General features: G+C 32.0%; 1 protein-coding gene across 1 annotated transcript; it reads right to left on the reverse strand.

Moving 5' to 3' along the window:
* Nucleotides 1–3222: 3222 nt before the first annotated feature.
* Nucleotides 3223–9308, reverse strand: LOC141701490 (uncharacterized). Its single transcript, XM_074505133.1, has 17 exons — nucleotides 9263–9308; nucleotides 9032–9166; nucleotides 8866–8949; nucleotides 8765–8776; nucleotides 8551–8637; nucleotides 7758–7850; nucleotides 7565–7654; nucleotides 7349–7477; nucleotides 6425–7251; nucleotides 6233–6237; nucleotides 6081–6160; nucleotides 5498–5735; nucleotides 5178–5340; nucleotides 4318–5035; nucleotides 3933–4144; nucleotides 3508–3657; nucleotides 3223–3345 (listed from the first exon to the last, which is right to left on the reverse strand). Exons 1-17 carry the CDS (start codon nucleotides 9306–9308, stop codon nucleotides 3223–3225), a joined length of 3192 nt encoding a protein of 1063 aa, XP_074361234.1.
* Between the last annotated feature and the right edge of the window lie 5822 nt (nucleotides 9309–15130).

The following is a 15130-nucleotide window of genomic DNA, read 5'->3' on the forward strand; positions in this document are numbered from 1 at the left end:
TTCTAAACACTTTAGAAATAATTCTCTCACTTGATTTAATTTCCAAAAATTAAATTCTTAATTAATAATATTAAGAACTTTTTCTTAATTAATTTATAATCAATTAAATCTCATTTAATCAATTATTAAATTTGCCAATTAATTATTTATTTCATAAATAAATAATTATCAGCCATTATTAATTAATTTCTCCACCATTAAATCATTCTTTTTTATGGCGTGACCCTGTAGGTTCAATATTAAGCCGGTAGTAGAAATAAATAATAATAAAAGTATTTTATCATTATTTATATAAATTTTCTAATTCATTAAATATGATTAATTAATTAATTATATTTATTCTACATCTTGAGGGATACTTCTCAGCATATCGCGACTATCCGGATAATACGAATTCACTGCTTAGAATACCAAGAACCTATTCAGTGAGTAGTTACCGTACAATTAATTCCTTCTACCCTGCAATATCACGATTAAATACAAGGCATGGAACTTGTGTCAAGATAATTTTATTAATCACTTGTTTTCCCATTCACTATGCTTAGTTCTATTTAATGTAAATTAGAAACTCCTTTATGAATTTCATTCACTCTGGCCAGAGATACCTGAACTAACATAAGTGTATCAGCATTGAACATTCTCTTCCTACACTGGAAGGGGTAGATCCTTTATTGATCATACACTATCTTCGTGTACAAATTCCTATACCTAGTAGAGCCCTTATAATTGTCCCTTGAGACTAAGAACTAAACCAAAGCATGTAATAATTTTATTATAACTTGATTGTCAAAAAATAAGTGTGTCTACCAATAGAAGCATAAAAAAATACCAGAAATTAAATCTTGTTTAAAAAGTAATAGTATAACAACCATCGGTTGTTGAATATCATGGTAAAATAATTCATTCGCCTCTTTAGCCAAATTACCCAAAAATTTACGTCAACTTTGGATATGCCATCACTAACATAGAAATTCAGGCATTTGGTTTCGCCATAAAACGTCCGTACAGTCCTAGAGTGGATCTCTCGGTAGACAACTCCAATTATATCTAAAATACAAAAAGTATATCAAAAATTTTAATGATTATAAATGTATTTCATTGTCTGTAAAAAACATGTGTATGAAAATATCAATTTACTTTCATTAAATGATATTGAGAATATCATTGGTGACATACCGGATGCGACAAGAGGAGAGTCGTCAAGACCATCATGAGAATCATTAATTTCAACATTATTAGTAAAGTTTTGCAAGCTCACAAAATCATACTTCTGTAATGGAACACTCCAATCATCACCAATGACATGTTTTACTATAGTTGACTGTGAAAAGTATATTTTCATCGGTGAGGAATTTTCACTTGCTGTTTTCAGAGCTCGAACGCATCGAAAGTGTACTATTTTGTATATATTCCCTTTGGCAAAGGTTTGGGAAAATACACTTAGTAACTCCAAAGGGATAAAAGCATGCAATCGTACATTCTGAGATAGTAAGATTGTCACAACTAAGACTAAAATATGTAAATAATCATCTTTTCAATCACTATATTTTCATAAATTTAGATCTTACATTTTTGTTAAGAAGAATTAAATTTAATCCTTATGTACTATTTTCCATATTGCCAAAGGTACACTAAACTCTAATCACACGTACTTTAACCTTCTAGTCACTTGTTGTATGATCAAGAAATGATAGACAACTGAAATTATCTCCTATACAGCAAACACATCAAAGATGATATGTAAGTCATCTCTGTATTTGATATCAATTGTGACATGTAATTGGTACTACTTACACATAGAATTAACATCGAAAAATTAAATTCAAACATGAATGTCATACTCACCCTCAGACATTGTTTGTAATAGTGTGATACTGACGGATTAAGTGTTCAATACATTATGATTTTATATATGTTGATTATGAGTAATGGAGGGAATATGAATGTGTATGAACACAAAGATAATAAACTGGAATAACTTTAATGTTTGATTTTTTGTTACAATTAGAAAGATTTCCAACAACTAACAATTAGTTATGTATTATATATCTTAATATTTACAAAAATAAATTTGAATAATGATGTTATATGAATACATAAATGATACTGTTGATCATGATGACCAATGAAAGTTCGTTAAAAATGGAAAAACGGATATATATAAATCTTCTTGATGAAACAGAAGACAACTATATAATACATATCTAATTGACATTATTCCATATATGGATAAGTTTAAAATGGCAACAACGAGATGTAAGGAATTACATATGCTTAGATAACTTCATACAGATAAAAGTTATTATTGACATCAACTTCAAAATGGAAACATCGTAATGGAAGGAATTACATCTGTTTAGGTAACTTCATACACATCAAAGTTGTTATTAGTAACAGATATGGACATGGATTATATCAGGTAAAATCAAACATTAATTTTATGGAAAAATAATCTTTATAGAGAAGGAAAACCCAAAGTTTTTTAAAGTTAAAATTAAATATCGTCAAGCTTTGGTAAATTATAGAATACTTCCTCATATACAACATTAGCCGTAATGTTTGAATAACATCCAGCATCATCTAATATCAGAATATGAAGTCCTTCGGGAGAAGTTACTCTTGAAACATCTACATAAAGTTGACCAAGCGAGAACACTGATCTCGGTAAATATAATCCAACAGTATCGAGGGACTGTCCTTAGCTTTTGTTAATGGTCATGGAAAAACAGAGTTGCAAGGGAAACTGAGTTCTTTTGAATTCAAATGGCCATTTGGTTCCAGTTAAAACCATGTCAATTCTTGGTATAAGGTGTTTTGATCCAACATTGGAACCACAAAGAATCTCACATTCTATAGAATTTTTTTTGCATTCCGTGACTATATTATTCGAGTACCGTTACATAAACCAAGAATCTAATTCAAATCCTGCATTAACATCACGGTACAACCAACCTTAATTTTTAACTCATGTTTTGGCAAACACGACATGTTAATTGAATTCAGGTATTGTACTGGAAAAATAGTATCAAAATCATTATCCTCCCCTCCATTGTCATCTATGGAATCTTGACTGAAATAGGTATGAGTTTTACATGGAATTTTCTCAATCACAAAGCCATTTATATCATCCACCAGACTGTTTGTAGGAGTAAGGATTACTCTGGATCTAAGATAATCGTAAGAAGACATGTTCAATAGAAAATCTGGATAGGTTATGTCAAATTAAGACTGAATTGGATTATCTGTTTCACGAATAATAAACTGCTCTGGAATTTCAAAATCTATCAAACCATCATCTCCAGGGTTCTCAGTAATGCTATGGACCTTGCCATCGCCAATGATAAGCTACCATTTAGCAAATTCAGCAATTATCTTGTTGCGCTCATGTGAATTTCCTGAATGAAGTCTCATGTTCTGACATAAGGTGAAGACTTTACAAAAATCCCACAGCTTTGATCGATTCAGTATTGATCCAACTGTCTTTCCTCGGGAAGCTTTTGGGATAACCAGTAGTGTTTGGCGATAATCTCCACCAAATACAACAGTTATTCCATCAAATGGCCTTGATGATCTACTGGGATCAATAGGAGCCATAGTATCTCTTAAACATTTATCAACACTCTCAATACCATGCCGATGCTGCATAGGTGCTTCGTCCTAAATGATTAAACTTGTGTTCTATAATAATTCAGCAAGATCAGTATCATGCTTTATTCCAGCTATAGAGCATTGGTCTAGAATGATAGGTATATGAAAGCGTGAGTGAGCCGTCCTACCACCATCTAGCAAAACTGTTGCATTCTTGATGAGGCTATTGGAAAAACAATTTTACGCTCCGAATGAAGGCGACAGAGAAGTGTCTGCCAGATAAATATTTTCCCACATCCGCCACTTTCATAGACAAAGAACTATTCGCCTTTATTGGAATTTACACTTTTGACAACAGCCTCATACACTTCCTTTTGCTCTTTATTCAACTTGATATAATTTTCATCATGTTTCCTTCTCATTTGCTCTGTATCGTAACCTGTTTCTTCAGCAATTAAACCATTGCCACTGTTGTAAAGAAAGACTTCTGGAGGATAGGGCATTGTCGGGAAATCTTTTAAGCTCTTTCCAATATCGTTCAAAAGTTTTTCAATTTCTGCAATAATAAATATAAAATAGTTTAACGTATTTATTCAAATCATATATTCAAAATAGATAATTATGGAAAAATATAGATGTTTTATCCTCTTGATAAGCAAAAAAAATGACTACAAAGTGGAACGATATGTAAGTATTAACAATGACAGCCAAATCTAAAGATAGTCATACCTGCAAGAGCAAAATTTTGAATGTCACAATCTGGGAGTTGTAAATTCCCATTACAACTTTCTTTACATTTTAGCAAGATGATATCGTTAGACATATATTTCCACTGAGCATTCCATAAAAACAGTGGATCAGAGATTGAGCAATATGCCAAAATGTTAACAAACATTTCACAGAGCTGTTTCGCAAGAGATGAGTGAGAATTCTCAACCATTGCTTTATGCCATTGACTGTCATTCTGAAGAAGCCCCATAACAGCACATGCTTCCTTGAAACTTTCAAAAACATGACCTTCAACCGTCCTTAGCTCGTCGAATGAAGTAGAGCCTTTTCTCCACATCAGTAACATGCAGAGATACAACAAATCACCGTCGATATCATGTACTTCTGTTAATCTGCCAAATACATCACCTCTTCGGCGAGGTCTCCATATACACTCTCGGGGTAACCACGTAAAATATGTAAGAAATTCAGCATACGTAAAATCTCGAGCGATTGGAAATTCTTTATTAGCTTCGAACCAAGCCTCAAGTTTTGTCCTTTTACTATCAACTTGTTGAACAACTTCGGATAGTGTTGTACCTGTTCTGAAACTGATGTACCCATTTCCTGGTAAATGAATAGGTAATCTATCAACAGATGGCCACCGAGAATGTACATCAAAACCAAATATTCTCCATGCTGCTTCAGAGGCACAAATATAACGACCACCAAGATATTGCTTTACTTCATTTAAATAGGATTGCTTCTTTGCTACACTACTATCAGGCGTTGATTTGTTTTTTTAGGACTATAGTAGCAGTATCATGACCTTTAAGACAATACTTGAATAGATACTTAAGGGACCGAGCATTGTTACATACCTCAAGATTTATATGGCATTGAAAAAGAACCAATAAGTCTCTATTAAATGGAACAACAAACCTATTGTCCAAAAAAACACCTTTCTTTTTTATACTTCTACCAGTGTTGCGTCTGCGATAAATGGGAAAACCACAATCATCACTATACGTGTTACCATTGAACCTGCAACGAATGTACCCATACAACAAGTTAAAAATGAGCCAATTCTGTATATAATTACATGGTAATGTATCTGATATAGTATTATGTGTACGGTTTAAATTGATTCATTCAAACCATGTAAATATAAAAAATTAAAGTTTATAACATTGTATGATACCTCTTAGGAAAGTGTCTCATACATCTTCCTTTAACCATGCATGGTGAGTAGGTATTGTCAACTCCACAGGGCCCATGAATCATGTAATTGCTGACATCGGCATAACTAACAGGATTTGTATCTTTTTCAGGTATTTCACCACTGACCAGAGCATCTATTTGAGCAACTGTTTTGGGCCTAGCATCCGGGTGTAGCCAAATCGACATATGCATGTGTGGAAGACCCCATTTTAAAAATTCTATTACATGCATAACCGTATAATGCGTCAGAGTTAAATTTTCAGAGTAAAGAGTTTCTAAACTGTCATAAGAGGAAAGGTTCATAAAAAAAATACCTCATATGCATTTTCCAAAGTAGTTTTTATTCTTTATCAAATTCATGAGCTGATCCAACTTGAGTTTAAAAACTCTGGACACTATGTCAGGTGCATTGCACACATCAACACCCGGTAAAGATTTCATCATCTCGGTTATTTTAGGCCACTTTGTATTACATGTCATTGTCAGGAAAAGAGAAGGGTGTCCAATAGGCCTACATCACGCAAGTGCATCCTTAAAATGTTGTGACATATAGCTTTGTGAACCTATGAAGGATGCAGGTAATACAACAGCTTTTCCAACATAATTGGGATCGCGATCACCTTTACGCAAAGCATAGTCAACCCTAAAAGATAAAAAATTGATTTAGATAATGTAGTATATGAATATTCTGAATAAATTTATGAAGCTAGTAAACATATCCTGGAAAAAATTAAACATATAAGAGATTATAGTATACCTTTAGAAAGGCGGATCATCAACTTATAGCAATAATATTTTTTTATGGAAACATATTCTCGATGCTTCTTTTCGAAATCGTTATCATCGGAATTTATATCGGCTGATTTCGACATTTTTGTTTTATTCAAACGAATCTTTGTATGAATACCTTCATCTGCATGGGGGAACAAAAGTGGATACTGGAGCTGCATAAAAAAATATCAGTTTCCCAAACCCTCTGAAGTGTTTTTGTACGCGTCTCCACAATTGTATCCCGAAAACCTAATGAATCTCCATTAGTACTTACTATAAGACCTCCAACCTCATTTGTTGGTCCAATTATATTAGGACGACCACTCGCTGATTGAGAAGATAAGAGAACCAATCTAAACTCATCATGTTCATTGTCTTTGAAGCGCTCACGTGCAGTATGAAATTGCCTAACCAGTTCATTATGCCGATTTAACGTGTCCATCAAAGCTTCAACAATGCTCTCGTCAATTTCATCTCTGCATCGACCTATTAGATTCATCCTATTTTCCAGTTCATTTTCAGTATCATATATGTATACTTGACAAAATTTGGGAGACTCACCATCTGCCGAAAGCATACTACCAAGAAAATGAAGATTTTGACCTTTGACCTTAAAGCAATAGGGTGCTCCTTCATTGTTAATTTTGTGATCTATTTTACCACCACTGGAACATATCACAAATAATGAATTGTAAAGATGATGGTTTAACTTGAAGTGGATTGTCATGTCATTTCCATATAGTAATGATCTTAGAGGCTCAGGAGGTTGTTTCTCAGGTGAGAGCTGAACCTGTCCATTCTTGCACCATAAAGAGAAGGTAGGAGAACTGTTTTTGTTGGATTTATTGTTCCTTTCCATGTTCCACATACGGGAACCACACTTAACACATGTTGAGGTTGGCAAACCAATATTAACATAACCATCCCAAAGATCAATCCCAGGAAAATCCACGGGTTCAGCTTCTGCAGTATTACAAAAATAAAAAAGTACATTAATTAAATTTATTTAATTACGTGCAACAAACCTGCATAATTTTGAACAAACTAATGATAAAAATACCTTCGTCAAAAAGTTGTTCTTCCACATGTGTTCCATCATATGCTTCATCAAAATTATTAATCAGGTGGGCAGCCACGGGAGAAGGTAATCGACTGTTGCTCATATCGGAGTTCTGCCTAATTGAAATATCTACAATTAAATTGGAAAATAAGAATATTGATAATGATGGTCAATCCTGGAAATAAGATGAATCTGACAAAATTCAACTTCTCATACTTTGTGAAGCAGGATCAATATTCTCCTTTGTTTTTTCTTTGTTACATAGTATTGTAGATATGATAGGGCCTCTGTAACATCTCTTCGATTCTATCAAAAAGCAACAATCTTATAGAAATGTATTCAAAAATATAATATTAGTAATAATTCCTTATCTCATATATCGTGTTTAAAAATGGAAGAACACTATTACCTGATATGCCAGATTCAGCATGAGCCTTTGACGTTTGTTTTTTTGGAATATATGATTTGACACTTGAAGGCGTAGTGGTACATAAAAAAATCACTTCATTATGCAAATATGTAGAGCATAATAATGGACTGCTACTGATCACATAATAAGAACTGAAAACTTACGATTAAATATACATGATTTGTTTGGGTTGTTATTGGAAAGCGATGTGTGATTCATTATCGCTTGACTAAAGCCTAAGCCAAGAAAATCAATTAAAAAATATAATAAATTATAAAACCAAACCCATAAATCATGATCTGTAACTTTATTTTTATGCAGCCACATAAGGTGTTATGCAAACATGGTTAAATAACGTATCTTAAATCGGTGGGCAAAAAGTATGAATAAAGTTTCAAACTAACATATATGTGCTGGCATTGTGAAATCTCGATGACATAATTGGTGTATTATTGCTTGACGCGGGATATGCTGAGATATTTTTGGTAGGAGTTAATCCTACAAACATCAGTTCGTAAACCATAACAGCAACTTAAGTATAATATATATAAATATGTTATCTGGATTGAGAAAGGATTAACAACTGAACACTCACGATTAGTTATACAGGATAGTATTGGGCTATTATTGCAATGCGGACTATAATTCAATTGAGATTTACCACATCCTGATAAAAAGAAACAAAGTAGAAATAAATAATATTTTGATAACAAAATTGTAGAACTTGATTTGACAACATGATAAGTCAATGTAAAATACTAAATGTTAACTACATGTTGTCTACATAACATACAGTTATTGGCAATGTGAGATCTCGATGACATTATAGTAGAGGTTTTGCTAGATGTAGAATGTCTTTTTATATCACTTTGTTGAGAACCTGATAATTGAAGAATGATATAAGATCAAAGATTAGTTGCATCAATAAATTATGAAATATATATGATAACATAATGTCATCAAGAAACATACCCGTCTATTTGAAGCAAAATTCTCTTTATATGTACCTGCTGATTGAACTGCATAATAATAAATGGATATGGAAAATCCAACAAAGAATGATGAACTGCTACATAATATGTTAAGGTATGCTGCAAATACAGAATACCTGGATTTTCCAGACCCGTACGATTCATGTTGAGCAATCTATTACGTAGAAACCTGTCCAAAGCTGACTCACGACCTAGACAAACTGGGCTCACAAATTTAATTTATACATTATTAAACATAATCATTCTAAGCTATATTACAGATCTTGAAAAAAAGATACATACTATAGTCACCAGACATGACAGATGCTTCAGTAGCCGTCACAGGCTCATAGATATTTTGTCGGCTATCTGATCTATTCTCATCCAGAGGTTGGAGAATTGGATCGCATATCTGTCCAGGACCTCGTCGCTTAATACCTAAAACGAATACTAAATGTGACAACGATGACTACAAACTATCAATAACAACGTTTAAAGAAAACAAAGAGATAGTATGATTATGCAGACTCATACCAGGACCGTTGTCATCAAAGGTAGTAGAATGTTTGCTCCCATTCATAGATTTTTTGGTATGTAATTAGTCCTCTCAATACAAACATTTAAGAAAACAGAGAAGAAAAGCCATGATAATGCAGATTCATACCAGGTCCGAGGTCATGGAAGATAGTAGATCATTTGCTCCCGTTCAGAGCTTAAATGTTATGCGATGAGCCCATCGATAATCATTACTGCAAAACAAAAAAAATAGGTTTGGTTAAACATTATCGGACATAAGATTGCACAATAGATAACAAAAAACATGTAATACAAAATCGATAGGAGATGATGATGTATACAATTATCCATATTCATGTATATGGCCTGTAAAAAATAAAGAAGAAGAACATTATGATTGTCAAGAAAGTAGTAATGATTTTTGAATTTGAATTACTGAAGACATGATTTGTGGATCTGTAATTGATTGGGTATAAAAATAAATAAGTTTTAATAATATGTTTGATCTTTTTAAAATTCAAAAGTAATTTTTTAATATTTATAAATACCATTTAAGATATGGATACTCCATGGATCTTTGCATTTTTGTATAGGAATTAATTGATTTAGGAATATGGGTCGACCCATTGGTCAAATTTTGAAAATATGGGTCAAAATAATTACAAATGTGCCATTTTTAGTACAAATTTTGAGGAGTATTCACTAGTGTTCATTAAGATATAATAGATTAAATACAAGTAAATGTACAATATAATCAGCATTCTAAAAATTCTCGATTAATCTTTAAAAAATATTTTTTTCAATTTGTTTTTCCAATTCCGATTAAGTTTTATGAACTAATTTTGATTATAAAAGACTAATATAATAAATATTATTAAAAATATCTATTTGTTTCTAATTAATTCCCGATTTAATTTACTTATTAATCTCAAATAATACAAGGGAACTAATATTTTAGTTATATATATCTATACAAACAACAAACAAAAGACAAGAATGTAATTGATCTTTCAACATGAATATGTAAAGGAATTTACATCTTTATATAAATTTTATTTTGTAAAGTAACAGTAGTAACATGCAAATGTTATGGTTTACGATACATGTGCACATGGCTGACAAAGTCAAAGGACATGTTTGCCCTGCTTTGTTTCTTAATTTACAAACCTCACTAACGCCGTTAACAACAACCTGACCGAAGTTTGCCTCTCGGAAGAATTTTGAAAGTTCAGCATGCATTTTATTAGATATTAAACTTCAGGTACACTAAGTGTATCGAACCAACTACGGATACACAATGTGCAAATTACTCAAAAAATAATAATATTTCTATTTCCATGTGTTAGTTTTTGAAGTTTTTTCGAGACCCAATCAAATTTTAAATTATCAATGAAAGTTTTATTCGTAAGTAAATACCATTTTTCTACTATAGGAAAGAGAATAAAATTTAGGGGGAGAATGGCTAGAATACCGGATTCAATACGCATGAGAAGTTGGGGTAATATGTCTTGTATATTTGTGGCTTGGATTATCAGTTACGCAACTACAATTAGGATATTGTATAGTAAATTTATTTTAAAAAAAAAGTCATACGCAAGTGTAACTTGGGCATTATTCAAATAATATATATTTTTGATAATAAACAAAGGGAGGCCACAATAGAATGTGTTGGAAAATAGATAGGAAATAGAATGTATTAGTAAGCCCAGTGATATACCCAAAATGAAATAGATTAGAAAAGCCCGTTAGGGGCTTCCCTATGAATATTTCATGTCCTGTTACCTAAAAAAGGGTTGGATAATTTGATATTAAATAAAGAGAGTAAAGAATCTCACTAGGAGTTCATACACATTTATGTTACATATTTAATATATATAATAATCATTATCCGTGGAAAGAGTAAATTGGAACCAACGAGATTAATGTAAACTCATCATTTTGCGCTAGAAGGAGCTCTCTAATTTATCTTTTATCTTACAAAAATTTTCAGAAAATGGAAGAATAAGCTATGAACCATACCGGGGGGACAAAAGAGACAGTGACGACCCTAAAAGAGGGAGAAGAACATGGACATTCAACTCTCCGTCCTCGTCGGTTATTCCCTCAAACAGATCCAACTCTTAAGAGCCGACAGAAGAGGCCAACTAATTCCTGAAACAATCAGTGATTATCGCCAAAGAAAACAAGATACGAGACAGATAATTACTATAGCCTCGGAAAAGAGGGTCCTATCGAGCGACATAAGGCTACACTTATACAAAATTCAATGTCTAAAAGCTCAGCAAGAAGATGAGCTTGGTGAGAGTGTGACAAGTGACGAGCAGTTGACGTTGCTCGACAAAGAATCCAAAAGGCTGCAAAATTGCTTGGATAAATACAGAGAAATCCGTCGACTTTAACTCAAACTCGAACAAACGTCGACACCGTTATTTTTAATGACGACGTCACTAAAGACGTTTATGAGGACGACAACCTGTACGATGAGGACTATAACTATGAGGTTAAGGCATCGACTGAGTCTACCTACTCGCATCAATGTTGGCATTGAAACATGGGCACAACCTCTAATGAAAACTCACAGCAAACAGAAAAGACACAGTTAGTAGATCCTAATGTCATATTGCGTCTGCAAGAAGAATGGCACTCCTTCATGAAAACATCATCAATCAATCCAAATTTGGATTAACAGGCGAGAGCCCACTTTCTCGAACTATTAAAAATGCCATTATAGATCGAATGTTAAAAACTCCAGCTTTTGACCACTTCGATGGTTCCAAAGACCCTTCTGCATTCTTGACACCTTCAATGGACGCATGGCTTTTGGTAATCACTCAGAGATTAGCAAGATAACGACACGTGGTCACATAATTCACATAGCACGTAGACACATAAAGTGTGTATCACATAATTCATATAACACATGATTCAATTTGTCAAATATTCGACTCAATATGTTTAAAATTGAAATCAAGTCAAAATACGACTTTTTGGATAAATACGCGACTCAAAACTGTTTACAAAATAAACAACTTTTCGAAACAAAGCATTTATGTCTCAAAAGTATTTTTAATAGAAGCAAAATATTTTTCTGAGTCTAGAATCATTTCTTTTATATTAAACGGACGAACGGTCTAATTATTATGAATAAAATACAAATAATTCAATTAGTAATAATATTAATCTAATATTCAATTCCTTTATATAATTTTAAAAGCTTAAAATAATTTTCAGAATATTAATTGACTTAATTATAAATAATTACATTTTATTTAACTATTTATAGATAAAATTAATTGATTAAATGAATAATCAGTTAATTAAATCCATAAATAATCAATTAAAATCAATTATAAATAATTAAATCAAATTTGGATTTTTGAAAATAATAAAAGAAAATAATTACATCTTTCATTGTACTGTTAATAATGTTGCAGGCCCATTGACTAAGACTTTGTCGCAGCAGAAGCACGACGATCGTACTAGTTCTATGGGTATTAGATGCATGGATTATTAATGATGATGTCCAATCGATTAATCTTTTTATAATTTATTATGTCTTAATTTACTGTGATATAAATATTAGATTTATAAATGTCCTTGAAATATGATATGAATTATATATCTCTAAGTACGTGACTTAGAAATGAGATTATGAAAATATTATCGATAATCCTAAATATTTCTAGTCGGGTATTATTATTAAGGGACAATTAAAATGTATTAAGACTAGTGTGTTTGTTGACTGATGATCACATCTCATTGATCATTGGTATAGTGATACTAAAGTCGAAAACACAGGAAAATATAAATATACATGGTGTTGGATAGAATCAATGTGAGATTCTACATGTTTGTTGTATCATAAGTAATTCTCACAGTGATAATGATGTAATTGTCCTTAGACTTGAAATCATTATATTTTTATATCATGATTAATATACTTTGATTACATTAAAAGTTGCCTTTGACCGGGTAATGGTAAAAGTGGATTTTGGGTATATTATGAATCATATGAGAAATATGAATGATCTAGAAAGAATTTAACTCTCCTATTTTGGAGTGATATTATTGGCCTCTTATGTGAGTTAGACTATGAAATGTGTGGCGCCGCGCTCAAATGTTGATTTAAAATGATAGTCTACTCATTGATCAAGGAAACCTATATTAAACCGCGAAGAGGATGACACATAACATGCCTTGAGTGTAATCTATAATATTTGGTTAAAGGGATTATATTGTATTGTACATTATTCATGAACGGTTTAATCGATCACCTATTTAATTATTATTACTTGGGTATCAATGATGTATAACTAGATGTCGCTCATTGTTTATAATTTAAATATGAGATATTTAAATTATTGTCAACATAATAATAACCTATAGGGTCGCACAAAGAAAGCTTGGAGGAATATTTAATTTAAATTCAGATTTAAATTAAATAGGAATTTTGAATTATCTATTATTAATTAAGTTAGACTTAATTAATAGGATAAATGAATTTCGAATTTGTGTATTATTAAATCCAAAATTTAGTTGTTATTTGATAATCGAGTTAGACTTAATTATTAAATAAATAGAATTTTAGATTTTAATAAATATTAACTTGGATTAGGGTTAGGACTGTTTTTGGTCTTTCTATATAAACATCTTTAAGGCTAAAATTAGGGTTACTTTTTTATTAGATAAAAACATAAAATCCTAGCAGCTAAAGGTGTGTGTGAGAGAGAAGAAAACATGTCTGTTCTTGGTGCTAGTCACGCCTCCCTCGTAACGGCTTTCGTGTGGATACCTCTGCGGCGTAGATCGTGAAGGCGGGATACGTGGTTTTCGGTCGAAGCTAGGATCTCCATTAGACAACCTTAGTCGTAAAGCTTCATAAGGTAAACATCTCATTCACGAATTAAATATTATTTTCGCATGGATCCTTGGTGGCTTTCGGATTTTTATGTTTATTATAATTTTTTACATTATTTCCGCTATATTTTAATGTCCCGAAACCCATCAGCATCAACAAAGGGGGAGAAATGATAAAAATGGGAGAAGTCACTAGAAGGGAAAAGATCAATAACAAAGGGGGATAAAAGATCCAAATCTTTCCTAAACTTGGAGAATATGAACTAGTTAAAGTGAAAACTTGTAAACACATTGAGTTGTTAATAAATCTATGCCTAACAACTCATATGAAGTTGGCTCCAGAGCTAGAGTTACATTTAAAAGTTGAGATGCAGACTCAAGGGAAAGAGGACAAAAATAGCTGCAAGGAAGAAAGAAATTTCAATTGTCACTTCTACTTTATTCATTTTTTAATAAATCAACTGGAATAACTCCTAGATTTAATGAGGATCCATTTTTTTCCAAAGAAGAGCCTATCAATCCTAAGAAACTTGTGTTGCCGTCTTTTCTAAAAGGATTTGAAGGATGTCAAGAATGAGAAAGGTTTAAATAAACCAGTCTGCAAAGATAAAATCTTTTAATTAATGAAAAATATTGAAGACAATGACTCATTCATGTATCCAACTGACATAGATGAGTACTCTCATATCAATCTTCATCTTGACAAGATCCATGAAGTTGGAAGATTGCATTCCACCTCTAAACTGTCTGAAAGGCTAATATTTGATCACAAGGAAGTAATCAACAACATATGACTTCTACATTACATCTTGAAAGAATGATACAAACTCTTGACAAAAAGGCATATCTAGGCTTAAAAATAGTTAGAGGTTTCACTTGCACTTCCAAAATCCTAGTACTTCTAAGAATCAATGAAGATCCAATATTTCTCTTGAAGAAGCTGGATGTTAAGGTGAAGAGTGAAGGGATCTTTCCGGTAATTCTTAAAAAGATAGATTGATTATCAATAGGAAAGGAAATCTGAAAGAA

The sequence above is a fragment of the Apium graveolens genome, unplaced genomic scaffold, assembly GCF_009905375.1.
Source record: "Apium graveolens cultivar Ventura unplaced genomic scaffold, ASM990537v1 ctg3924, whole genome shotgun sequence".
Taxonomy (NCBI): domain Eukaryota; kingdom Viridiplantae; phylum Streptophyta; class Magnoliopsida; order Apiales; family Apiaceae; genus Apium; species Apium graveolens.

Excerpts from the sequence above, each read along its gene's own strand:
- LOC141701490 (XM_074505133.1), bottom strand. The coding sequence starts at position 9,308 with ATGAATGGGAGCAAACATTCTACTACCTTTGATGACAACGGTCCTG. Across the intron at positions 7,851-8,550 it reads ATCTCACATTGCCAATAACT|TGATTTTTTTATGTACCACT; the intron begins GTATGTTATGTA and ends TGCATAATGAAG. Across the intron at positions 5,341-5,497 it reads ATGAGACACTTTCCTAAGAG|GTTCAATGGTAACACGTATA; the intron begins GTATCATACAAT and ends CATTCGTTGCAG.